The sequence below is a fragment of the Agelaius phoeniceus genome, chromosome 7, assembly GCF_051311805.1.
Source record: "Agelaius phoeniceus isolate bAgePho1 chromosome 7, bAgePho1.hap1, whole genome shotgun sequence".
Taxonomy (NCBI): domain Eukaryota; kingdom Metazoa; phylum Chordata; class Aves; order Passeriformes; family Icteridae; genus Agelaius; species Agelaius phoeniceus.
In genome coordinates this window covers 36,568,136-36,595,208 of record NC_135271.1, presented here as the reverse complement: position 1 = coordinate 36,595,208, position 27,073 = coordinate 36,568,136, and the positions used below count along the sequence as shown (strand labels likewise).

Here is a 27,073-nt window from a genome sequence, read left to right as displayed (position 1 = left end):
TGATGAGTTCTTGTTTCTCTATTCTTCCCTCGTGTGTGTGTGTGCTCATCTCCTGTCTTGTGCCTAGAATTCAAGCTATGCTGGAAATCAGCTGCAGTGGGGTTTGCCTGGTTGTGAGCCCAAGGGAGGGCTTTTGGACTAAGATAACATCAGGAATAATAATAATGATAGTAAGCAGCCTGATTTCCTTGGCTGATTAATCTGAAATCTCCTTAGAGACATTCAGGAAGACAATGCAAGATTTTCTCTGGCAGTAGCTGACTGGGGTTTTTTGTCTACAGGTTTCCCCTAAAATGTTTGTCACATTGCCAAGCTGTTCTGTTCCTTTGATATGCAAAGTGCTTTGAAGAGAGAATCCCTCAATTACCAGTATTCCCAAAGCATGGCAGTGTAGTAAGGAGGGAAAGGGGATTTTTGTCTTCAGACATCACTCAGTATAAAAAGGAAACACTTGTGTTTGTAGGGTCGTCTTCTGGTACAAGATTTTTGAAGTGTTCATGTAAGATTTACTCTTTTGTAGCTACACTAATATCCCCACTTGGAGCTCTGTTTTGAGAATAATTATAGATAATATATGAGTTTTGAGATATACCTAGGAGTGAAAGACACTGGTAAAGATACTCTCAAAGGATACAGGGAAGGTAATGCAGAACAAGAAGTACTAAATACAAGTGATGAAATACTTGCCATTCTCATATATCTCTAATGATTTCATAGCCAATGGGCACCAAGATATACCTGATATAGCATATATTTTACTAGGACTTCTTAAAATCAGTGGGTTCCAGTTTGATCAAACAGCCTGGATGCAGTGTGGTTCAGAAATTCTATCTGTTGTTAATGGTGGGACAAAGCTAGTGTTGTGCCAGTGTTTAATGAAACAAACCTGACCCATTGGTGATTCACGGGCAGAATGCAACTTTGGGATGCTCTGGGCAGCTGAAATCCCTGTTCCAGTGGTGAAGGGGAATGGCTGCTCCCCAGCAGGCTGTGTCCTGTGGGATTCTGGGGAGCCCTGGAGACAGCCCCTCTGGAAAGATGTGCTGAGTTTGGCTGGGATAGAGCTAATTTTCTTCACACCACCTGGTATGGGGATGTGTTTTGGGTTTGTGCTGAACACGGGGTTGATAATATAGAGGTGTTTTTGTTATTGCTGGGCAGAGCTTACAGAGCCAAGGCCTGTTCTGCTTTTTGTATGGCCATGCTCCAATAGAGTTGGGGGTGACACAGCTGGGACAGCTGATCCCAGCTGACCAAAGAGGTATTCCAGACCATATAACATGATAGTATGTAGAGGGGAGAGGAGGAGGAGGAGGAAGAGGGACTGTTTGGAGTGATGGAGTGTGGATATTTGGCCATAGCCACCATTACATGTGCTGGGGCCCTGCCCTCCTGGAGATGGCTGAACACCTGCCTGCCCTGGGGAAGCAGTGAATTAATGCCTTGGTTTGCTTTGCTGGTGTGCATGGCTCTTGCTTTTCTTATTATACTCTCGTTACCTCAACCCACGAGTTTTCCAGCTTTAACCCTCCCGATTGTCTCTCCAGTGCTGCTGGTGGGGGACAAGCGAGCGCCTGTGGGGCTGGGCTGACAGCAGGGTTTACATCGGGATGGGGGGCCCGGGAGGTGCTGTAGGATAGAGCAGGGCAGAAGGGCCCCTGACACCTGCCCTGGACCCGCCTCTCCTCATGGACCTCAGTCACCTACCTCGGGCTTGTCCTGGGCTACGCTCCGCTCGAACTGCGGCTAAAATGACAGCCACGCCTGCGAGATGTGGCACTTGGAAGGAGGACTGCGGGGGGCACCCGACATCTCCCTTCCCTCTCCCATAGCCCGGCCGTGCCCACCTCAGCTTTCCTCTCAGCCGGTCCCGAACCGGCAGCGCCGGCAGCGGCCCCGCCCGAGCCCCCGTCCGCCGCTAGGCGGCGCTGCCCCCGCCGCGGAACGCGAGGCGCCGCCGCCGTGTTCCCGGGGGGACGCGGGGCGGGCGGAGCGCTGAACGCGGCGCACCGCGTCCCGGCACGAGCGCCATGGCGCCCAGCGGCAAGGTGAGGGCAGGGGGCCCGCCGGGGGTACCGCCGGCTCCGGGCACCTACGGGCACCCATCCCTGGCTCCTGGCACCTACATGCACCCATCCCTGGCTCCGGGCACCCACGGGCACCCATCCCTGGCACAGCGTAACTCTTCCCGTGCTGGCCGCCGAGCCGCTGCCGGTGCAAAGCTGACATGGAATCAGTGTTTCTGCTTGCGCAGCAGTGACTGGCATTACTCTTGCTGGAGTAATGCTAGAACTGGTTTTGCTCTGTTGAAAATGCAGTTTGTATGTGTGGTGCGTTTAGGGGAACTTATTGGTGAAAGCTGTGTTCAGGTCTCTTGTGTTACGGAGCAGTTTAGTATCTGTTAAACGCAGCTTTATCTGTGCTGTTGTAGCCATCTCTGTCTTTGCTTTATTATAGCTGCTTCAGCACCGAGAGGTCAGAGATAAAGGCAGGCTTGTTTCACATCGCCCTTATCAGCACTGAGCAGGGCGGGTTGGTGTAGCTCAGGTGTGACAGGGCTGTCCTGCGGTCACACGTGCGGAGCTCCGGGCGAGTGTCGCTCAGGAGCCTGCACTGCCAGCAGCAGCTCTGCGTGCTCAGGTGGCGTGGCCAGGGGGTAATAACAGGTTAATAACAGCTGAAGAGAGACATAAAGGAGGGTTTTACCACAAGAGCTGTCCTCTTCCTGAAGGAAGATTCCACATACCTGAACGGGCACCCAGCTTGGGTTTGCTGCCTTCCAGAAGAGCATGTTGGCACTTGACACTTGATGGTGTGTTTTGTAAGCAAACAGCAGCTCTGCACTCCTGCACTTCTGTGGCTTCTCTGCTGTCATCCTGCCGTCTATGAAGCGTTTTTAGGGAGCACAGCACCAAGCCAAGGAGGGTCTGCAGCTGCTGCTGTGGGTAGATTCAGTAATTCCCCAGGCTGGAGGTGGGCACTGACAGGGCTCTTGTGAGAACACTGTGCAGCCTCTGGAACTGCCTCTGCTCCACTCTGAGCTTCTTCAGACCTGGCTGGCTCAGGCACTTATTCCCAGCTCCCAGGCAAGCCTGGTGAAGGCAGGGTGAGGAGTGGAGTGCTGAGACTGGGTGTAAGTAACCTGCTGGACAGAGCTTGTGGAGCTCTGCTGCTCAGCAGGACCTTGTAGTTGCTTGCAAGGCTGGGCTTGCAGGGCTTAGACCAATGCCTTATCTTGCTGTTCATCCATTTTGCTTGTGTCCCTTGACAGATTTAGGATTATTGCCCACATCCTTTTGTCAGCTTAATTTCTTCTGGAATTGGCTATATTTTGTATTTTAAAATGAGTCAGCTGGCTCCAGCCTAGGTAATACCTGACTTTCCTGTGTTCAGGCAAACAATTTTTTCAGGCAGTGTAATTTAATCCACTGGCAGTCCGTCAAGGTTTTCATGTATATTTAGGGAACTTTGGTTTAATCCATGAGAATAAATTTGAGCTGGCCTTGGACATGCAGGGCCTCATTTTGCTGAATTCCTCTTGCAACTACATTCATGTGGATGATTAATCAAGATAAGGGGAGTCTGTGAAAGAACTTTAGAGGAACTTAAGAGTCAAATGAGAAATTGCAAGAAACAGTTTTATTTATTTCTAATGTATAAATCAATTCATGGGCAGACTTGGGCAGTGTTTTGTATAGATCAGCTAAAGAGGTGATCAGAAATGCAAAAACATAGACTAATGTGAGGGATTTAAGCCCCTAAGTTGAAATTGGAATTCATTCTTGCAATTGTCAACTAAAATATCTCTTTAATTTCCTGGCACAGAAAAGCCCTTAGATCCCTAATACATTAATGAGATTGTACAGAAATTACATGCCCTTTACAGGTTATTGTGTAACATAGGATTTTTTGTGTTTTCCACTGAAATATCTGGAACACGGTACAGGATGAAATTTTTTTTTTTTCAGTGCAGTTATGCCAGTTCTGTCTTCCACCATTGTCTCTTATTAACAGTTAGTGTAAAAGAAACCACTTGTGATGTAGTTTGATTTTTGGGTTTTGTATGTACCCTTGTAAGTAATTATGCTTGTATTTTATTTTTTATTCTCACTCCTCCTTTCCAGGTGGCAGTAGTGCTGTGCCTGGATGTAGGCCTTACAATGAGCAGTTCTTCCCCTGGTGAAGAGTCTTCACTTGACCAAGCCAAGAAGATTATGACAAAGTTCGTGCAGAGACAGGTGTGTGTGACTTCATAAGTGTTAAAAACATCTGTGAAACATTTTCCTCATTTACTAATCATTGAAATAAATGAGGAATGAGTGAGAATTAGTTTCTGTTTATGCAGAAGTAACAGGGCTCTTTGTTTCAGCTGTATTTTTTGTGCATGAGATGTGATAGTTGGGTTGGTCACCATTTTTTTCTTCAGGGCAGTAGAAACGTTTAGGGAAAAGAATTGCTTTTCTCTCTCCCTAAAATATTTCAACACTTATTAATTGCCACACAGAAGACCCATTTTGAGGACTGAGTCAACCAATTTTACTTGTTTTATCCCAGATAGCCTCTTGTAAATTTGTTAGTTTAATTACATCTAACTTTGTGATCTCACTGTAAGTTTACGTTTTAAGAGGATAGCACCGAATAAGTAAAAACCAGTAAATCCATTATAATTGATGTTTCAAAATTAGTTCAGTTAGCTGTAATCTGCCTAACATAGTTATGTATGAATCTACCTGTGTTTTTATACCTGTTTTGTGTTCTCTGTATCTACAGGTTTTTGCTGAGAGTAAAGATGAAGTCGCTGTAGTTCTGTTTGGCACTAATGGCACTAGAAATGGCCTTGCCAGTGAGAATCAATACCAAAACATTACTGTACATAGATCACTAATGCTGCCAGATTTTGATCTGCTGGAAGACATTCAAAATTTGATTAAAGCAGGCTCTGCACAAGCAGACTGTATCCTTTTGCTGAAGAGCACTTCTTGAACTGATTCAGTTACGTAGGAGACAGGAAGTCAGTGTTGTGAAATTGGGCTCAGCCTCCCAAGTTTTAACTACTATCAGAGTTGAGCTAATTTGTGGTTGTAAGTTTGTCCAAAAGCAGACTTAGCTGCTTTTTGACGTTCTTTTAGGCTAACAGATGTAGCCTTGGCCTTAAAAGGAATCATTGCTTTTATGAAGTGTTCTGTTAATTAGAGAGAAAAAAGATAGTAATATAATTTTAGGCTTCAAATAAGGCATGTATTTTTAAAATAGCATTACAGAACTTGGTTTATGCTTTTTAGTAAAAATGTTGTTTATGAAGTAAGTCAGCAGAAGTTCCAGAAACCAGACTGTCGTGGTTTCAGCCCAGCTGGCAGCTCAGCCGCACGCAGCTACTTGCTCATTCCTCCACCAGTTGGATGGGGAGAGAACTGAAAGGGTAAAAGGGAGAAAACTCGTGGGTTGAGATAAAGACAAGTTAATAGGGAAGTTAAAAGCTGTGCACACAAGCAGAGCAAAACAAGGAATTATTCACTGCTTCCCTAGGGCAGGTGGGTGTTCAGTCATCTCCAGGAGAGCAGGGCTCCATCAGACTTAACAGTTACCTGGGAAGACCAACACTCAAACTCTGAATATCCCCCTTTCCTCCTTCTTCCTGCCAGCTTTACATGTTGAGTGTGATGCCAGGTGTGGGATATCCCATTGGTCAGTTGAGACCAGCTCTCCCTGCTGTGTCTCCTCTCAACTTCTTGTGTCCCCCCAGCTTCCTCACTGGCAGGGTGGTACAAGAACCAGAAAAGGCCTTGGCTCTTTGCAAGCACTGCTCACCAACAACTACAACATCCCTATATTATCATCACTGTTTCCAGCACAATTTCAAGACACAGCCCCATGTCAGCTCCTGTGAAGAAAACTACCTCTACCCCAGAGAAAGCAGATTAGAGGTTTATCAGACTGATTTGTTTATAAAGTATTTTGAACATTGCCAAATGTTACTCCCTGGTTTGAATGCCATTCATGTTTGACTGTGTTCTGCTCTTAGTTACAAGTAAGGTGAAGAGTTTTAAAGGGTAATCTCTATAGCGTTCCTTCATGTGTTTCATTTACATTCAGTTCAGTCTCCTGTGTTGTCTCTCTCTGGCCATAAAATGATTGCTGTGAGCTCTGTCCAGGCAGTCAGAGCTGTTTCAGAAGTGTGCAGCCACTCAGCTGGCTCACACATTCCCAGTGGACATCGTGATGAAGTGCTTTCTGAAGAGATTGTCAGATGCAGGTGGTTCAAAGAAAAACTTCTGTGAGAAAATTATATATGTTGAAATTTTGTTGGTGGATTCAGAGTAACATTCTAAAAGTTAGATTGCCTCTTCATGGACTTGAGCCTCTCATTGGCAGTTGAGATTTTGGGATCTGAAGTAGTCTTTTTAGTGTTCCATTGGGTAGGTGGGGCAGAGACAAGATCACAATACACACAAGTTATGTAGGAACCTCTTCCACATCAGTTATTTGAAAAGTGTTTATCTCAAAAAGAGTATTTCTTAACTAAAATGCGTGTTTGTCAGTGTTTGAGAGGGAGTGAAAATGTAAAATTGTTTTCTTCGAAAAATAACATTTGTTACTTGATTCAAATTCTGAGATTTTTCTTAATTTTGCCTAGTTCTGGATGCTATTATTGTGTGTATGGACTTGCTTCAGAAACAAACAATGTGAGTATGTAACCTGAGAGCTTATACAAAAGTCTGACTTTGCACTGATGTTTTCTTGTCACTCTTATGTTTACTGTATGTATAAACATGGGAAGTGCTTTCTGAAAAAAAACCTGAGTAAGCATTAAAGATAAACAGCACACCACAGAAGTTTGCCGCTAAACAATCCTCATGAGACATCAGACTTGTCCAGACAATTGGAGAGCTTTCTGAGGCAACTGGCAACTCTGTAGTAGTGCCATGAGAGCATTGCTACCATTATAGAAGGCACAAAGCCTTCCCTTTCTGTCACATTCCTTGTGTTCTGCTTTCAGAAACTGTTAATCTGGATGTTGAAATGCTTAGGAAAGGGCTACTGAATTTAAATGTGATGGCACATTTTAGAAAGAAAAAAAGGAAAACAAAACTAAAAAGGTGAATTTGTTCAGCCTAGAAATTTAAAGACTGTTGGAGATGAAGTGGCTGTTTGTAAATATGCTGTGGAAATAAAGGTGCAATAGGAAAAAACACTCTTTAAGCTGAGAAAAAATGTTGACATCAGTGTTACAAAGTTATCAGTGAGTGCACTGAGGCTGGCAAGGTGTTTCTAACACTCTGTGAAGTAGTGGTTCAGGGAAAGGAAGGTAACTGCACTTCCTCTCAAACCAGGGTTTGATCATGTTTCTAAAAAGGTTATATGATCTAACTGTGAGTGCAGAAGACTGGACTTGGTGATGCAATTTATATTTTCATGAATAAAGTGTAATCAGTGTGGAAGGCTGTATCCATTTAGTGATTAAAACTGTTGTGAATGGAAATTACTGTATTTATGCCATTATAGTCTTGAATAGCTATGGAACACTGGGTTTTGTTGTAGCTTGTATACACCAACCCCTTTGATACGGAGTTTGCCTTCATTTGAGAAAATACTATAGGGTAAAAATTCAAGAAAGTCACTCTTGTGTTTGATTATCCAGATCAAAACTGAATTCAGCCACTTCAACTGAATTTTGTTCTGTCGTTGTTCAACTGATATTTGTTCTGTCATTCAGCCTTCCTGATCTGTACTGTTACCACTTCTTAGTATATTAAGTAGTCTTGAAAGTCCATGTTCTCCAATGAATCTGCTGAATTAGATTACTAAAATGGAACCCCCACCAGCAACAGTAATTTAAAAGCATTTTTGCAAGAACAGACTTACAGCTGCAAAGGAAATAATCAATCTAATCCATAAACAGCCTAACGTATTTTATTAGCATTTTATCCACATTGATGAAAATTGGCAGACTTCCATTCATTTAGGTGTAGTTAGTGATTTATACAGTCACAGGGCTAAAATCCTCAATTTTAAGGTAGGAGGGAGAAAGGGGACTCATGTAAACACTTAGGATGAACAATATAACCTATGATAGAACAACTTCTACCAAATAGGTTTATTTGCTTTATTTCATTTTACAAGTAAATTTCTTTGGTAAAAGTAATTACAAATATATTACTTTTGTTACTATTTTGTAAGGAAATTATTTTAAAATGGCCTTATAATATTTTTGATATCTGTAAATGTTTTTCTCTATTTTAAGAGGAAAGAAATATGAGAAGAGACACATTGAATTGTTTACAGACCTTAGCAGTCCTGTCAGTGAGGATCAGCTGGAAATTATCATTGCTAACTTGAAGAAAACAGAAACTTCGCTTCAGTTTTTGTAAGTATGAAGATGGCTGCTATGTACTATGCCATCTTTTAAAGGGAAATTATTCTTTCTTAATTATTATCTTGAAATAGCAAGTACTTCTATCAATTATACGTACTTTGAATTCCACTTACGAGCCAAGTCCCCTTGGTTAAATAATGTGCAAATAAATGTTAAGGTGATGGCTTCTTCTCCCCTAAAGCTTATAGCTTAGAGCCAAAGTGTAAAATGGGAGACAAAAGAAAAATATAAGCAGAGAATTAGAATTAAGAAACAATAAGCCAAAATAGCCTCAGAAACAGTGATTTTGTCACAGCAATGGCCTAGATCCTTTTAGGTAAGGACATTACTGGGAAGAAATAATGAGAGCATGTTGCAGATATTAATAGCTTGATTCTGGTGTCAATAGAGGAGCAGGTCTGAAGAGAAGGGTTGTATTCACAATGATGGGCTTGGAAGATGGAAGCAATGTCTCATGTGTTAGAACAGGAATCCCTTGATTGTCATGCTGTAGATACAGGCATTGATCCAGATAATCAATAGTGTTGTTAAGGTCTGTGTGTGATGGCAACTGGAAGCTGTTAGCCTTCTAGAGGAGTTTATTTAAAAGCAAAACTTTATGTGGCTGTTGATAATAAATACTTTCACAGGAGAAAGTTAAAGCCCTAGTTTTACTTCTGACCATGTACTTTTACCTAGATCCAGCATTCTGTAGGGAACAATGTTGTGAACTTAATAATGAATTAATTTAAGCCATTTGCCAACCCATCTGGAAGATAAGAGGGCTTAGGTAGGGAAATGTGACTGAAAATCATGGTCTGATCCTCCACAAAAAAATCTTTGCCTTTGATTAGGGGAGGCTGGATGCAAAAATATCAGGTTCTGTCTACACAGAAAAAGCAGTTCTGCTTCCAGTGTGACGTGCCCCTCCTGGCTTACTTGAGCTGTTGTTGGCACTGGAGGCAGTAGAGGTGCATCACCATGAATCTGAGTACCTCTGCCAGTCAGAGTACATCTTTTGGAGCCCTGGTATTCAACTGCTTCTCTCTTGTCTATGAAGCAGAAATGAAATGTTGCTGTTACAGCATTGGCTGCAGGTTTGCACCCTGTCTCCCACCCACAGGAGCAAAGGATTATTTGATTTTTACTTGCACAAATGTAAAACGCTTGTTTAAAAAAAAGTCTTGCTAAACCTTTTGTTATAACCTATGCTTGCATCTCTTATGTCCTGATCATAGACTAGGTTGTAACTTGCAGCAGAGAGTTGGTTTTCCTCCCTGCTTCCAGGTGCCAAGCACATGCTGAGCACTGTGTAGTGTTGGGTATTACATACTTCTCATCACAGTAGTCTCTGGGTATTGTATAGTGAATGTAGCCTAACTTTACCTATCAGCTTTTTGATATTGCCATATCAGCTTAAAAATACAGTTTCTATATTTTGTCAGTGGAATCTGCTTCCTAAAAAGGTACCAAACACTTTGCTGAAGCTTGATCTTTAATTTGGCTCTATGTGACACTGTTGTGCATAATGTTAACTCTGTTTATTATCTGTTGCTTCATGGATAAGTTTAGTGAGGACTAATGAGGTGTAAGTATGGTAGAGATGTGTAGGCTGCTTTTTAAAAAACATAATACAACGCTAAAGTTACTTCACTTTGTAGAAATGTGGTAAAAGGTATCATGTGGTTCATTCAGAATTGGATGAGATGAAAAATCCGCAGGTGTTTTCTGGGGCACAGAGTTGAGGCTCTTACGCATTTTTCTCTACTGTGTTTGTTATATTTAGTTAACACTCTCCTATATTTTGAAGAACAGTAAAATCATTTTATCTATAACCCCTGGCTAAATTTTAAAATCTGAATCATGAAGTGCAAGAAAAATGTGTCATCTTCAGTCAGAAATTCACCCAGTGTTGTAAGCTATTAAAATCTCAAAGAATAACATTTGTTCCAGAAATACCTAATAGCTCCACTGCAGAGAATGTCCTGCTTGCTGGCATTTTGAGCCAATACAGAGTCACAGGCCTGGAACAGCCTTTAACAAGTCATCTGGAGCAATCCTCTGCTTTAGACTGGGTCAGGTGGATGTCTGTCATTGCTGAGCAGTGTTTGTCTAACCTTCTGATAAAGATTTGCAGTGATGGAGACTCTTCTCTCTCCTCAGGCAGTTGGTTTTTAGAGATTATGGTTTGAAATGCCTTTATCAGGTTTTTGACTATCTGACCTGACTCCATGCTGTGATAGGTGTGCAGGCAGAATACAAAGAACTGATTGTTTCCTTCTTCTCTGCAACAGCTTTTTCTATTTAAGGCTATCTTGCCCTCTAATTCTCTTCTCTACGGGCTTTATTTTGTTCAATCTTTTTTAATGGATCTTGCTTTCTAATCAGCATTGACTTTACTGTTTAATCTATTCCTATATGTGGATGTCTTTATTGATGCACAATACCCTGAACTCGTGCATCGCTCTGGTCAAGATGTTAACAATGCCAAGTAGACTTGAAATATTGCTTAATTTGTTTTGCAAGTTCTGTAACTCTTTATATATCTGTCTGCAGCTAGATAGAAATTGTCAATCCTAAGAACATTTTGTTTTGTTTTGCTTGGGTATTTTCATAAGAAAGTCAAACTAACTGCCTCTTCTTTTGTTCTTAGTCTGCCATTCCCAGTGAGTGTTGATGATGGAAGTGGAGATAAAAGTGCCAGTGTACATGCTCATATGGACAAAAGCTCTTTTCCAATAAAGGGTTTAACTGAACAACAAAAGCAAGGTATTGATGTGGTGAGGAAGCTCATGTATACTTTGGATGAAGAAGGAGGGCTGGAAGAAATTTATACTTTCAGGTAAATTTGGCTAATCCTGGTTATTGTCCTATAGATATGCTTGCTGATTTCTTCTCCAAAAGATGAAGTTAATTAATCTGTTCAAGTCACTGAATTTTATGATTTACTGTACCCTCAGTGCCCTTCATACAGTTTATTCAGTGGCTTTAGAATAAGTAAAAGAGCTTAGAGATTTCAGGGGAAAATTAATTTTCTATATCTGTATATAAATTTAAAAAAAAATCAGTTTCCTTCCATCTTTAGTGTTGGAGGATTTTGGTGGGAACATTTCTGTAAATGTAATTTCAAAAACACATTTTAGGAAGAGATGGAATTTGTGGTATAGTTCAGCCTTCATAGTTCAGCTTTTATCTGCATTTAATGCTAGCCTTTGTTCCTTGGTTGCAGACTACTTTTAGCTCGCTAGTTTGATAAACTCCCACGAATTCTTTGAGTAAATGTTGTTTTTTGAATCCTGCTCTTTAATCACAGTCTACTGTGCCACTGTGACAAACAATATACTTTTTTATTTTTCATTTTTCTTGCATTAGGAATACAAGAGTTGAAAAATGATTTTTCACTTCTTGTTTTCCCAGTGAAAGAATAAAAGTTTGTGTATCTCTGAAACTGTAGCTGATGATACATCCAAGACTTTTCTACATAGATGTTGTGTTAGTTGGGGAACAGGCAAAATGCACCTACATGCCTTTTCATAGTCTGATGTTACTGTCTCAGTAGTTCTGTTCTACAATTATGAAAAGTGATCTTTTAGACAATGTGATTTTCAGGAAGCTTAGCAGAGCACAGCTGTAATGTCATTATCAAAGGTAATTTTTAGATGAGAGTCGTCCCTGTAGGTTTGTACGCTGTAATTCATCAGTTTATTTGTGGGATTTCCTTCCCTTCCCCAGCTCAGCTGGTCAGCTTTGCACCTCAGCAGCCAGAGAAGCTTCTCCTTGAGCATTACTGTGCATTACTGAAGAGACATGTGTCATTGTGTCTGTGTTCTGTGCTAGTCAACAGAGCAGTCTGAGGCTCTAGAAAAAAGCAGGCTTTGTCACTGCTTCAAAGACTGCACAGAAAAGCAGAATCTTTCCTGGCCCATTTATCCTTTAGGATAATCCATATGCATGAACCTACCATGTGGCTTGGCCTCTTTATACTTTTTTTTTATCAGAGACTCTTGCTACTTTACAAGCTGTCTTTGTGCCATACTTTCAGGGGAAATCCAAAATCTCTGGATAAATAGGCATTTGGATAGTAGATTAAAGCTTTAGTTGGAAAAGTTGTTTAAGAGTATGTGAGGTTTTAGATACAATTAAGTTGCTTATCAAGCTTTAAGAAGTCAGCTTTGCAAATCTGTCATGATAATTGGCCAACACAGAAACACTCTCCATTTTCCTAGATTAATTATTCCTGCTGGTAAAAATATTTCAAAAATAAATTAGCCATGCCAGGAAAGTGAGTGAGGAGGTTTTGTTGTGATTTTTTTGTTATGATATTTGGCCTCTTAGACAGGAGGTACTTCTGCTGCCTCTGGGTTTTGAGGGAAGAGATTGCAGAACAGAGAAGAAAGGTTGTGTTCATAAAATAAAAGCTGAAATGTTTTATTGACTGGGTCATCTTTAATTACAGGCAACATTTTTCTTCTGTAAATATAAGAAATTAAAGAATAGAGATAATAAATTGAGCTTAAATTACATTTTTAGGCATTTGGCACTTACATATTTGATTTTTGTGCTCATCCCTGAATGTATGTGTTGCAGTACTCCTAATGATGTAGTGCCATGTTCTTTTTTAAAATTCTATTTTGATGTCTTTATTGCTAGCAAAAAAAAAATCTTCCTTTCCCTAAGGGAAAAAACCCTCCAAAACTAAAAAGGAAATTCAGTGTTTATCTCAGATAAAAATCTCAGTGTGTTTTTGCCTTTCATTGTGCATTTAGAATTTAAAAAAACAACCCTGTTCATACTAGGAAACCTGAAAAGTAGAATGCCAAGTTGAATTCTCTACTGATAATTTTAGGAGTTGATCTTGATTTCTGCCAGACAAGTGCTTTAATCAAGAGTGGTGGATTCCAGGTTTTATCATAATGTGAAAAGGAGTAGTTCAGCTTTGTTTTATCTTTGCTTTATCATGCAATAAAAAAAAAAAAAATTGAGAGCTTTTTCTGTGTTGGAGTTTTAGAGCCAAATTACCAATACAGTTTGTATTAGTTGAAAGCTATTTAGGGGGGCAAGCCTATTTGAATTCACAATGATATATTATAAATTACGGTGAGTTGTTAATTTTGGACTCCATTGCTAAAAGTTGTGCAATTAAGTTAACGCTTTAGTATAAATTCATTACAGTTCCTTTTTTTTTGTGTTTTTTTTTCTTTTTTTTAACTTGTATATCTGCTGTTTAGGCTAGAAATAGTTGAAGTAACTTCTTTCACTATGACAGAATGCCCTTAAATTAATGAGTTCACTAGTACTGTATTAAAAAAGTGTCAAAAGTTAATTTCTGCATAAACAAAATCCTGTTAATTGAAACTGGATTCTTTATTTCTTTAGCTTCCCTATAGAAAGCATTTTACCACTTAGAGAGCCTTTTCTAATTTGTGTTGTTCAGCTTGCTACATGCCCTAATTGGATGAGCACAGAAAAATGGAAAATGCTTAAGAAGCAATTGTGTGGTTTTATCACTAGATCTAACACAGTGCCTTTAAGCCCTGGTGTCACACCATCATAAAGGCTCAGGATGGGGATAATCTACTATACCACTTCTTTTTGTCATTCTCTTTTCTGACAGTGGGTAGTGGTAAGATTATTGACCCAGCTTATTTGCTTTATGCAATCTAAGCTGGAACAGTTTGGACCCCTGCATTTCCTTAAGGAGAGTGCATTGTCTATAATACTTTATTACAGTTCACCAGAGTTCATTGCTGTTTTCCTGATTCCTTCATTTAGAGAGAGCCTGGAACGCCTTTCAATGTTTAAGAAAATGGAAAGGAAGCCTATGCCTTGGCCCTGCCAGCTCACTATTGGTCCTAATTTGTCTATAAGGATTGTGGCCTACAAATCAGTAAGTGTGTAAAATCATATGTTCTAGTGCAATTTGGCAGCAAGTTAGGTGCCACTACATGTTGGGTTTTTTTTTCTCTTAAAGCTGAGAAAATAAAGATAAAACAACATCCAGATAATTGCGATAGAGATTTTTGTTTGGTTAGAAGCCAGTACATCTAAAATTCTGGTTCCCACAGCAACTTTAACTTCACCATACACATTAAATAACTAAAATTCATAAGGTACAGAAATAGGAGTAATTGTTGTCTGCTCTGGCACTTAGTGGTATTGGAGTTGATGACCCTGATTAAGAATGCTGTGATTGAAGATTTACATTCAGCATCAGTGATATGTGAGACTTTATATATATTTCTAAGCCCTAGGCACGAGAGGAATTTTGGACATGTGTGCATAAAATGGTGGGTGTAAATGTTTTACCAGCCATTGTTTCAAATCACATCTGTTGTTATTTCAGACTTGGAATAAAAGGTCTGTTTTTTCAGCCTGTTTGTACTGTTTGGCAGAGCTTGGCCCTACTCTGTTTCTTACAGTTGATATGGTTCCTTTAATCAGTCCTAGGAAAAAGTGTGTTTAAAGGCAGCGAATGTGCAAATTTCTAGTTATAGAATAGTTAATAGGTAACTGTGTAGTGTGGCAATATTGATGGATCTGGTGAGATGGAGTTTAATTGGTTTGCTGTTTCAACATGAGACTGAGCCTGATATTATGAAGATGAAATATATCTGAAGTCTGAGAGCTGGGTATACTAGCCTTGAAAGGCATCAACTTTCTATTTATAGTTACTAAATTTATTTTATTAGGCTATTGTGCCAGACCAGTGCAAATAGACAGAAAGAGTCCCCTCCCAAAGATGTTTACACACAAAATAAAGTAAGTTTGGGAGAATAAGCAACATGAACTGAGTGACTGGCCTGAGGTCATATGTGTGTACATACATATGTATGTATGTCATACTGACATGCTCTATTCTGCCTTTACTGGTTTCTGCTCAGCTCTACATTTTTCTTCACATGTACTAGCTCTACCATCAATTTCACTTAAACAGAGAGAAAAGAAAGCAGTTTTATTTCCCTGTAGTTGGGAAACATTCAGTCATTGTAAATACTTATTCCTTCTTTCCCTCCCAAGTCCCATAATGTAACTGGGATCTTTTTGCCTTTTGGGGAAGTTGCAGTAAAATAAGGTATTTTTATCCTGCAGTGTAGTAAGTCTGATGGAAAACTTGGCCAAGCAAACTGAGTGAACATTCAGTCTTACTGTATCTTTAACATATTTCTTAATGCTTTGTCAAAAGTATTTATACATTTGGAGGTAGTAAATTGCATAGCAAGCAAGTTACATGCCATACTGTGACTCAGACTTCCACAAATGGCTTAACCTACAGGTTTAATGAAAAACCAGGACAAGTATGCTGTCAATATGCTACAGTTCGTATGTTAGGTCTCATACAGATGGAGCAGTGCTGAAAGCACGTGGTAGCAGCCAGAGATGCATTATTTGACAGTCTTTATTAGTTTTTTGTTGGCAAAACAATGCAGCACTCAGGCTAAGGATTTTTTGTGTGTTCTGGTAAGTACTCTGGATCCCACTGAAATGTTAAACATTCCTTTTCTTTGAATTCTGATACCAAGGTCACAGAAGAGAGGGTGAAAAAACTTTGGGCAATTGTGGATGCTAAAACCCTCAGAAAAGAGGATGTGCAAAAAGAAACTGTTTACTGCTTGAATGATGATGATGAGACAGAGGTTCAGAAAGATGACACTATTCAAGGTATGACATCTTTAAGTGCACCCTGAAGACAAAGGGAAGATAATGTCTTGGCCTCTTAGGTCACCTAAGGGCCTCTTAGTTTTATACCTTGAAGCCTCGCTGTGATCTTAGAATGTGAGCCCTGTAGGCTGGTGGAGCAGAGACTGTTACATGAGACTTTGTTTTCACATAATTAGAAAAAAATCTTACTTTGCCAGTAGTAGGAATAATAATAATAGGAATAATAAGGACAATGGGAATAAGAATAATAGAACTAACAACAACAATAATAATAATAACAACAGATGGAGCTTAGAAGGCACTACAGCTTTCTGAACTTCACACTGTGGAAGGCCATATCTCAGTTCTGTAGTGAGTAGTTCTGCTACCACTACTCCATTTTTAGATCTTCACTTGTACTGATAACATGAATGCTTTCATAGTGCTGCTTTTTTGTAGATGAGCAACTGCTCTAGTTTTTCTGCACTTGGAAAGATGAAGCCATCAAAGGAGGGTTTAGTGTTCAAGAGTACCAGCTTTGCTGTACTATAACAGGATCAATCTGAAGTAGTGGTACGCAACATACCCTTTATGACCTGCAGCTTCTTTCTGAGCAGATTAATTTCCTTAGAAGACTACAGGCCCCAGAAACAGCAGGAAATAGTGTACTTACTTTTAAAAATTGAGTTAAGCAAATCTGTTTCATTTTTTGTGATTGTATAGATACATTTTGCTCCTTGTTTTTTTCCTTTCCTTTTCTGTTTCAATCCCACACAAGTAGGGCAAGTATATTAACTATAAAGAGCAGAACTATTCAGATAACAGAATCGAGAGTGCTGTCAGATGAATAACATAAATTGAAAATTAGAATAAGCTGTATTTTTTAATTTAATCTATTTCAATTTTAGCATTCATAGGTGTTTCATAGCAGTATCAGATAAAGTCCCAACGACAATGTGACCTTCTTTAATCAAAAATGATGGTTAAAAGATAGTCTAGTTACATTTTACAACTTCAAAACTGTGTAAAAAAATCCACTTCTTACAGAGAATGCATTTTGGAGGATTTGCGTCTGTTCTCAGCTAATCTTCTGACTGCTTCAGTTAGTAAGTAGTTGTGGGATACTAGTAAAAAGAAGTGGTGAGCAGTTCAATGTAAACAAAAGAGATAAAAGATTTCCCTGTCAGTGGTGTGATATTTCTAATGCTAAAAGAGCTCCTGATGCCTCCTGGACTTCACTGAATCTTTTGAGAAATGTCATAATTTGCTGCAAATACAAAATATGATCTCTCGTACTGAAATTTCTTTCATTCTGTGTGTTTGCTTTTCAGTTTGTAGGAAAATGTATCTGCTTATAGGTTTTTCATCCAAGGATTTATCTCTGTTCCTTCTGCTTTCTGCACACCTGAGGATATCATCCTTAGTCTGTGGCAACATAATAAAGTGATAGCATTACAGGAAGGATATTGGAAGCTGAGATAGGAGAATAAGCAGTTGGAGCAGATGATACCTCTGAGAAATTACAGCTCCCTATTTTGTGGACATATACCTGTAATGTATGGCATGGGAAGTAAAATACAGAAATATATAAAAAGACCAGTTCTGCATACCAAGAGTGTTTTGGTTTTCCATTGTGTACCTTGCTTCTACTATTAGCACATTTTATTTTCTGAATCTCTTCTGGTGTCACCTCATGTGATATGATTTGTGGTATGTTTGAGGTTGCTTGTATTCCGTTTGCAGAGTGTTGCAATCTCTTTGCTGAAATCTATTCTGATTTGCTTAAATCTATTCTGTGAGCATAACTTTGTTAGGCAAGATGTTCCCTTATTTTCTTTCCTGCTCTCTGAGAGTACTTGTGTTACATAAAATGATGTACAAGGAGTGCTTTGTGAAGTACAAAATGTGTCTATGGGTGTTTGGGCTTTTTTTGTTAACAGGGAAAGTAATTTGATGAGCATGTGTGGAACGTAGCTGTGGGGCATGAATGCATTGTTAAAATATTCAGAGAGCTAATTTCAGTGTTAAAATTGTAGGCCCATATGCTTACCAGATGCTCTTCTCTCGTTCTCCAGGTTTTCGGTATGGGAGTGATATAGTTCCTTTTTCCAAGGAAGATGAAGAGCAAATGAAATACAAAACAGAAGGAAAGTGTTTTTCTGTTTTGGGATTCACTAGATCCTCACAGGTGTGATACTAAATGTCTTCCTATTCAGCTTCCTGGGTTATTCAAGACACTTGATCTTGGTTTGAATTCAGTGAAGTCATGGTGTTGTGTTGGATTTCAGTATTGGGAATGGGACATCTCCACTCAGGTATGCAGGGCTGACTTATTTGCTGATTCTAGTGCATGTAAGCATATATGGTCTTGTGAAGGAAAGAAGCTCATAAGTGTGGTCATTGGTCCCTCAAGTGAAGCCAGAGTCACTGAACTCAGATCTCTGCAAAGAGGAGACAGAGGTATTGTAGTCTCATTTCATCTCACAGACTTTAATAGTCTGTGTTCTGTTCAGCTCAGGCAGCAGCCTTTCTGGGCTTTGTCCAGCCAAGAGTATGGCTGCTTCTTAACAGAAGCTTCTCCCTCAATGTTAAAGTGATGTTAAAGAAAGCCTCAAGCTACCTCCATTCATTCTCAATTCCATAAGGATTAGTTTGTGAACCATGACTGGTCTCTTCTTTCTATTGTGAAAAACTTAAATATAGTGAAGACTTCTTAGACAAAGGTAGCATAATTCAAAAGCTCTCCATATTTCCGTGAGATGCTCAGTGTTTGTAATGCACTTATCTCTACTTGTGGTATTGACTTTGCTGTTTGTTGTCCCTGACAGTTGTAAGAAACTTACTTTGAGCAAGTACTTTAATAAAAGTTACCCAGCACAAGGTGATTTTCTTCAGAAAATCCAGGAGTTAAGCATTAGCAAAGCCTTAGGCAAAGGCTTAACAAAACTGTTCTTCAAGAAGGACTCACGAGGAGAGAGCACAGAGATGTGAGTGCCAAGTAATTGCTGTGGATGTTAAGCTGCTCCCCATCTTTTTTCTTTGAAAAAGTTTCTGACTGAAACTTTACTCATCTTGGAGTTACCTACACCCAGTCCTCTTCACCAGTCAAAACTGAAATGATATCATGGCAGTTCTACACCTTCACTTCTGACAGCTCCCAGCCCTCCTGCTCTTTGAAATCTCTCACTGCCTAAACAAAGGAGAGCTCTTGATAAAGGCTAAGGCATCATCACCTTTACAATGAAGGAAATATGCAAATGAATTAGGAAGCATCTGTGGGAGCTTGCTCCCAAATGGATGTAACTAAACATCTTCTTACTTTACAATACAGGTGACACAGAGACCTCGTGCATGTTGCTAGATGTGTCATTAGACTACTGCAGTGCGGTGTTCCACAACATAAGCACTGAGGAGCCAGGAAGTAATGTGATTTACTGAAAGGAGAAGCCAGCCCAACTGGAATCTGTAACCTGGTTGCTCCCTGAGGACTTTCAGACTTAGTTGTTGAGTAATGTGGGAGCTGTGCACTGCAAGTGATTGATCAAGGAAGCATCTCATTCATGCTTGAGCTTATGTGCCCTAAATTGGCCTGGGCCAGAGAGATGTTAGGGAGTGCTACCTCCTGTACCAGAAACTGGATCTAATAATAAGTGAAATGTGTCTGAATCCTGTGTTCCAATGAGACAATTTCTTGGATCTCTTCATACATTATTGGCCTCCAGCTGAGTCTTGCTATTGTCATTTAGTTCTGCAAGATGTATTTTGCTGTGTGCAGAGTTTTCTTATGCTGGAGTTTGGCCTCCTGTTTCAGCTTAGTCTGACTTTATTTGAAAATGGAAACTTAGAGAAAAGCAGATGAGGAATATAGTGTTCCTGTGAGCAAACTGTTATTTCATGTGGATTTTTATTTTCCCATTGTTGGTCAGATAGTGTGGTAATGCCTTCAAATACATAGTTAATAATTGTAGGGTTACAGTTAATTTTAGGAATACTTTTTGAGTCACATAAATATGCATAAAAGAATTAACAAGTTGTTTTTAAAATTTTTCAATGTACCAAATATTGATTGCTTTTAATTAATTTTTATTATATACTCCTCTTGTCTCTGGATTTCATAAGAAACAGAAATTATATCTTCAAGTGTACTCTGGTCCTGTAGCCAGGAGTATGAGTAGTTATGCACAGTAGTAGCTGCACATCCCCTCAGTGGAATAAAATTACTCAGGCGTGCTTGCAGGATTAAAATTATAGTGGATAGGTAGGTATGATATCAGGAAGTTTTAACTACAGCTGGAATTTTCAAGACCCATATGTTATCTTAAGTTTTGCCTCCTAAATTTTATTGTTTGGAATGATAAAACTGACACTACTCAAATGTATGTTTTATATTAAATTGCTTTTTAAAAAACTTTGATGGAAAGATGATTCGTTATTGACTAGAAAAACTGGAACAGCTCCAAATACATAATTAAATAAGGAATAGAACCACCTTATATTCTTTTCCTGAGTTGTTCACATCCCTCAGGAAAGAAGATCAGAGGCCGCTTAAACTTTGATTTCTAATTTATAAGCCATGCCATGTAAATCAAGAAATAATACCTGAAAATATTACAAAGGGACAATTTCTTTTGCAAACAAAAAAAGGTGTAGTGATACACACATGTAGTTATGTATACTATACTGAATGTAAAATTTTCTGAGCATTTAGAGACAGAACAGGAAAGAAGGATTGCAGGTAGAATAATCTGAGCTGAAGAATCGTGCTGTAAAACAGTGGACAGACCTGCTCTGCTGCAGGTTGTCACTGACTTCAACAGCCTTATGGTAATTTGCTAAATAAAGAAGATAAAATAAAAAGGTGAAATGAATGAAAGAAAAATCAAAGATATAATGACGTTAGTTCTGAGACTGTAATGTAAAGAGGTTTTTTTCTTTAACAAAGAGAGGTTATTTTAATCAGTGTCCATAGTAGAATGTGATCTTTGTGACAGGTCTCCTATGATTGTAGGCTTTCTGTGTGTGTGTGAGCTGCTGTAGCTCCAGCTGTTCCAGTGATGCCCCTTGATGAAACTCTTTTTCCTTTTTGTTTTAGATTCAGCCATGGTCATGAATAGAATAAACTCTGCTAACAGAAGTTCTTCTTTGCTAGCCCAGCTGTATATACTCTGGGTTGGTGTTGAAGTAGCTTTATTAATTAAGGATGAGACTTCTTGTGGCTCCTTTTTGATGTATCTTTGGTAGAAAAATTTAATAGCGTGGATATGGTAGGTTTAGGCCTTGTATTAACTACCGTAGTTTTCCACAGTGACTTTTGATTTACTGAAGTAGAATTCAGACTGGTAACAGCTGCCAGTAGCACTGTCTTTCATTCCTGCCCACCTCTAGGAGGCTGTGATAATATCCTATCCAATATGACTGAATATCCATATTAAGTGATAAATGGAGATATGAGACAAATACAGGGCTTTAACCTCTATGCACTGTAATTAAATTTAGTGACTTCTGACTTGAGTAATGCTAGTTGTTTTGTAATTTAATTGGTCCACTTGTATTGGTGACCTTTTGGTCAGTCTAACTCTTTACCATTTGAATCTGTAGATCAAGAGGCATTACTACATGGGCAACCAAGCTCTGAAGGTCTTTGCAGCCAAAGATGATGCGGTAAGGTAAACTGAAGTGTAATGCTGAATGTATTTTGCTGCAGAACAGAAAAGAATAGTAGTGATGCTTGAGATTGTCCTGTCTTTCTTTGTTAATAAATACTTTTAATGCAGTTTACAGAAATGTCTTATTTCATTGCCTAGTAGGTTAAAAAGAAGTTGGATTAAACCCCAAATGAATACAGTATCTCATGAATAATGAAAAACTGGTAGATACTATGTTTGAGCAAGGTTGTGAGGAACCTGAAATTGGTGCTGAAGTCGATTCTCATGCAGAGCAACAGTGTGCCCTGTCACTGTGTTATTTAGAACAGACCTTCAAAGAACTGGAGGTAAAAAGCTCACTGTGGAGCTCTAATATGTTCCTTTAAGGGACTTTCCTCCCTTTTGCTATCTCATGCAAAACCTCTGAGAGTTCTTCACACCTGCTGAAAAAGGTGGAATGTGCTGAATCTAAAGTTGGCTCAGCTTTGAATGGAACCACTATCGTGATGAGATTTGACCTTTCTGCTTCTTTGATTTATGAACATGAAAAAACGCTTGTGTTAAAGTTATAGCTGAAATGGAAACTAGTCTTGACTAAATCAATGCTGTTGAATTCCCTGTGAAAGATGTATTTCATGATTAAGAACTTGCATGATTTTTTCGACTTCTTTTTTCCCTCCAGAATGCAGCAGTTGCTTTTTCTGCGCTTGTTCGTGCATTGGATGAGATGAAAGTGGTGGCTGTAGTGCGCTATGCTTATGATAGAAGATGCTATCCACAAATTGGAGTAGCTTTTCCATATATTAAGGATACATATGAGGTAATTCTTCTCTCTTAGCCTTCTGCAGAGAGACCCAGAAGCAACACAGTATGTCAGAACTTTTGCAGCATATGTTTCCCCTGATCTTTCTTACGAGAGACTATTGAAAGAGCTAAATATGTATAGCATGGCTGAGCGTGACGGAGGTGGGGGCGGACACAACAATCTTCAGACTTTTGAAGGGTATAAACATAAAAGATGCAAAGCAATTATTTAGGGTGGTATGAACTGGAGGAGGTAATTGAATAAAGAAAAAAATGAGGCAGAGAAATGTTAAAAAAACCAAATCCAGCTTTTGACTTTGGAATACACTAAGCTGTGATAAAACCTCCCAAAGCGCCAATGTATTGGATATTTAAAGCATGGATAATTGGAACTCTGCACGAGAAAAAGGGATCAGATGGGTGGGGAGGTCTTTATTCCACAAGCAGAAAAATCAAGTATAGCCATCACTATGTTATAAAATATAATGCTGTGTTTTATTCTGATTCTGATGCTCTATACATATTTTAAGTGTTTTCGTGTGCACAGACATTACATCTTCAGATTATTCTTAGGTTTTAGATTGCCCTGACATGGCACTCTGGGGATACAGGTTTTTTTTTTTCTTCAGGCTCATTTGTTTTTTCTTTCCTCTTGCACAGTGTCTCATCTATGTGCAGCTACCCTATATGGAAGACCTAAGACAATATGTATTTTCATCCTTGAAAAACAGTAAAAAATGCATTCCTACAGGTAAGACATTTGCTGGTCAAGAAACCTGATTGTTGTCTTCTAACTCTTTTAGAGCATCTTAGAATATTTGCTCACCAATGAAAGCATAAGTTCTGTTGTTATTTTGGCTTAGGAAAACACCCAGGTATTTGGGCATCCATTATGGTGATGTCATCTTGAAGTGTAAAGGTGTGTTAAAGCTTTGGCACTTCAGGTGCAGGCTGAGCAGACCTAAGTTTGCATGCAGTATTTCAACTGTCCTGTTAAATGACAGCATTGTGAGTCTCACAGGTTCCTGTGATAGAGAGCTGCAATTAGTCCTCTGTATCCTTTGATCTTTGAACTCATTTGTGAGAGTAAATGACCAAACCTTGTGGGATCTGCAGTGTGTGATTAGCTAGCTAGAATTAGAACAGAGGCAGCTGCTCTGTTGGTGCAAAGCTGGTCCTGTAGCCATTTGCAGTATGGCCTGTTAATATAATGTACAAAGGCAAAGACAGTATTTTCTGTGGAGTGTTATTAAACTGTGTGCTTATTGGTGTCCAGCTTGAGATGGATGGCATCTTTAGAGAACATGCAGCTACTACAAAACTTGACTTGCTGTTCTGAGAGTTTTGCACAGCAATGAGTCTTAAGTGGATGTAATTTAAAATCCACTCCTGCTTCTTTCATTTGTTATGAGATGCATTGAATGGGCACCTGCACGTCAGGGTATATTTAGCATGCTGGTTTGTTTCTATAGCTGTTTCTGTTTTCTTGCCTGTAACTAGCAGTTTGATAACAAATCTAAAACCTGTCTTACCAAAGCAGTAGCTGGCTATTGTGAACTGTGTTAATTTGCAATCATAACTTTAAAAATTTATATTATGCCATTTAGTTTTGCAAACCAACTGTTATCCTTATTTTCTAAGTGGCCTATAAACCTTCTGTTGCAAATGAAAACATCTTGAAAAAGAAGAAAAGCTAAAGCAGAAAGGCAACAATAATTGAGGTCTTGGGGGAAAAGTCTTTATGACTTTACACTGTAGTCCTTAAATAAAGCAGGGGTTTATTATTGTGTCCATTATCCATATTCTTTATTGGCACATCCATAGCTGCAGTGTGTTCTGTGGCATGTAATGACTGGGTGAAAATCTTGCATTGTGAAGCAAATCTTCATTTATAAATTGTCTCAAGAAATGCATCCATCTGCAAGTGTATTTAATCTTCCTTTGTATGTAATTGCTGCCTTAGTGGATCAGTTATCTGCTGTTGACTCACTGATTGATTCTATGAATTTGGTTCATGAAGATGAAGAAACATTTGAGGATCTATTTAAGCCCAGCAAAATTCCAAACCCTCATTTTCAGAGATTATATCAGGTGAGATGAACTATATGGTATTTTTAAAAAACTTTTTTTCTTAAGACTTTTCAGCCTTCTGTCTTTCTTTGATTCACGTTGGAAAGATCTTCATTGTGAAAATGCAGAAATAAATCTCTGGCATTAAAGTATGTGGTAACCGGTGATTTCTGTGCTGTCCCTGACATAGATGTATCTTTAAAATTTCTAGTTTCCAGGAAGCAAGGGAAATTATACCTGTGCTGAGGTGTCCACAACAGCATCAGTGATATTCATAGGCACACAGACTAGGCAAGTTAAAACTTGCCTCTCAACACTGCATTGTAGACTTAGATTCAGTCTTCAGCTTTTGGACAAAGAGAAAAATTGGCTGAAAATTGGGGATATCTTCAGCTTCTCATTCTGTGTCCCATGACTTTTCTGTGCAGTGTTGCATCTAGCAGTATTCCAAACCAGGTCAGTCTGAGGTGAAACTGGATCAGTAATAAATGGTTATTAAGGTTGTTGACATTTAAAGTGTTCTGTTGGGGTGTCTAAGCTGATGCACTTTACGAGCCAACAGAACAGTTCACGCTTCCTGCAGTTATTATATCAAGCTGTCTCCATTTTGATTTGCATTCCTTTCATATCACGAAGACTTTCATTGCAACTGTGAGGATGAGAGACTTAATTATACATTGGAATCCAAGTGTTTAAAAAATGACGCAGCAAATTCAAAAATAAAGAAAATTATGTTGCAATTTAAGCAACTGCAGAATTGTGCTGTATGCAGAACCATGGAGATATATTGAATGTGTGACTCTGCTCTGAAAATTGACCAAAAATGGTATTATAGCAATCATGTTCATATCTCAGCAATTCCACATGATTTATTTCGGTTTACAAGTAGGAAGAAGATGTTTTTTTAAATTAAGAAAGCTTACCCTAGCTTCCCAAAGCCTTGCTTCCTCAGTGTTGTTAAAATAACCAAAGGATCTGAAGGTCAATGTGTGCTTCAGGAACACATGTAAGCCCACTGTCTTCAACCCTACTCTGATTGACACCTGAAGAACTCAGAGGTCTCATCAAGTTCTGCCAGTCATATTGACAAGACAGTGTGTAACTGAGTGCAAGATTTGATCAGTTGGAGGTTATTGCAGGGCAAGAACTTAAAATGAGCTGACCTCTTCACAACTCTTATTTTTGGAAGGGTTGTTAAGCTTGGATATTACAAATCTTGGGCATTGCTTTTAAATGAAGTACTTAGGTAGGATTTCCTCTGTTATATTGCTAGATAGAGTTTTGCATTCTTTTAGTTTAGTGAATGTCTTCTATTGGTGAAAGATGTTTTTTTTAGACTGTTTGTCTTCTGAAACAGTGTGATGGTAGTGTTCCAGCACTTGAGTCAATTGCTGCTGGAAGAGGGTAACTGAGTAACTTGCCAATTTCCTTAGAGGATTATAGGATTTTGTAAGGGTGAGTGCTACTGGTAGAAAAAGCATTTACTGATTTCATGGGATAGGATGCAATTTCTGTCCTTGCTGTTCAGAAAGCCCTAAACTGTCAGTCCCCTTAGTGCTTTTGGCCACACTCAGCCCCATTTGTGTGTATGATTAAAAAATTGTTATTAATCTGTGTAAGTTGTTCTCTCCTTTGCTGTGAAGATATCCCAGATTCTTAGTATTTTGTTCTTAGGCAAAACAGTACTGCTGGTTCCTTAAGAACTGTGAAGAAAAATTCTGCATCATCTTTTGACTATAGCCAGTAAGTGGATTGGGCTGAATAGAACCTATAAATGGTTTTGAAAAATAACTCTGAAGAAAAGGATGAACTCCTACTTCATTTCCTTGCTTTGTTGCCTCATGAAGATATTTGGAATGATACGTGACAAGAGCCAGAATTTAAACAAAAACATCAAGCTAAATTATATCTCTGGAAGTAGTGGTAGGCATCAGGAAATGACAGAGTGGGTGAGAAGTAGTTGTTAATTCTTGCTGGAGTGGAAGATGAGGAATATCCTACATCTAGATTTTCAACTTTTATTCCTTGCTTCCACAAAAAATTAGGTGAACCTCTGTAGCTTTTGTAATGGTAGACTTCCAACATTGTTGTTTAAGTTGTCCATCTTAAATACAGGGATTTGTATCACCTAAGACGATTAGGGAATGCAGTGCATTTTATTTGTTAGCAAATAAACAAATTGCTCACAATGGTGGTTCTGTTGGTGCATGTATGTCATTGCTTATCACAGAATTAATGGTGTGAAGCCCAGTTCATTACGTCCATTGACCAGTATCTTGGTGTGACCCCTGTTCTGAAAGCTGGCTGTGTTTCTAGAAATGGAGATGTAAGAAATTAGGAAGAGCAATGAGGAGCTAGTGCCTTGGTGACCGCATGCATGAATAGAAGTGAGTCTGCAAGGCAGTGGCAGTGTGGGTTTCCTCTAGCAGGGAGGGTGGGAGTGATCCTTGCTGGACACAGAAGGAAGGGGGGAAGCAAGGATAAGAGGGACAGTATTGGTTTACAAACTCCAGGTTGTCTGTTTAACTTAGTCTCCATTTAGCACCTGAGTTTTGACAGTACC

The 27,073-nt window shown here is 39.2% G+C and overlaps 1 protein-coding gene across 2 annotated transcripts in view; it reads left to right on the top strand.

Moving 5' to 3' along the window:
- The first annotated feature begins 1,931 nt into the window (after positions 1-1,931).
- Positions 1,932-27,073, top strand: part of XRCC5 (X-ray repair cross complementing 5) — a 49,791-nt gene continuing 24,649 nt past the window's right edge. The window contains exons 1-13 of one of the 2 annotated variants that reach the window (XM_077181592.1): positions 1,932-2,048; positions 4,125-4,238; positions 4,771-4,954; positions 6,635-6,683; positions 8,243-8,365; positions 11,007-11,195; positions 14,126-14,240; positions 15,874-16,012; positions 18,067-18,179; positions 21,590-21,652; positions 22,319-22,456; positions 23,101-23,191; positions 24,404-24,531. In XM_077181592.1, coding sequence (XP_077037707.1) covers positions 2,031-2,048; positions 4,125-4,238; positions 4,771-4,954; positions 6,635-6,683; positions 8,243-8,365; positions 11,007-11,195; positions 14,126-14,240; positions 15,874-16,012; positions 18,067-18,179; positions 21,590-21,652; positions 22,319-22,456; positions 23,101-23,191; positions 24,404-24,531 — 1,464 coding nt within the window. In that variant the 5' untranslated portion in view covers positions 1,932-2,030. The remainder of the gene's footprint in view (positions 2,049-4,124; positions 4,239-4,770; positions 4,955-6,634; positions 6,684-8,242; positions 8,366-11,006; positions 11,196-14,125; positions 14,241-15,873; positions 16,013-18,066; positions 18,180-21,589; positions 21,653-22,318; positions 22,457-23,100; positions 23,192-24,403; positions 24,532-27,073) is intronic. The other variant, XM_077181591.1, reaches the window with a different exon arrangement.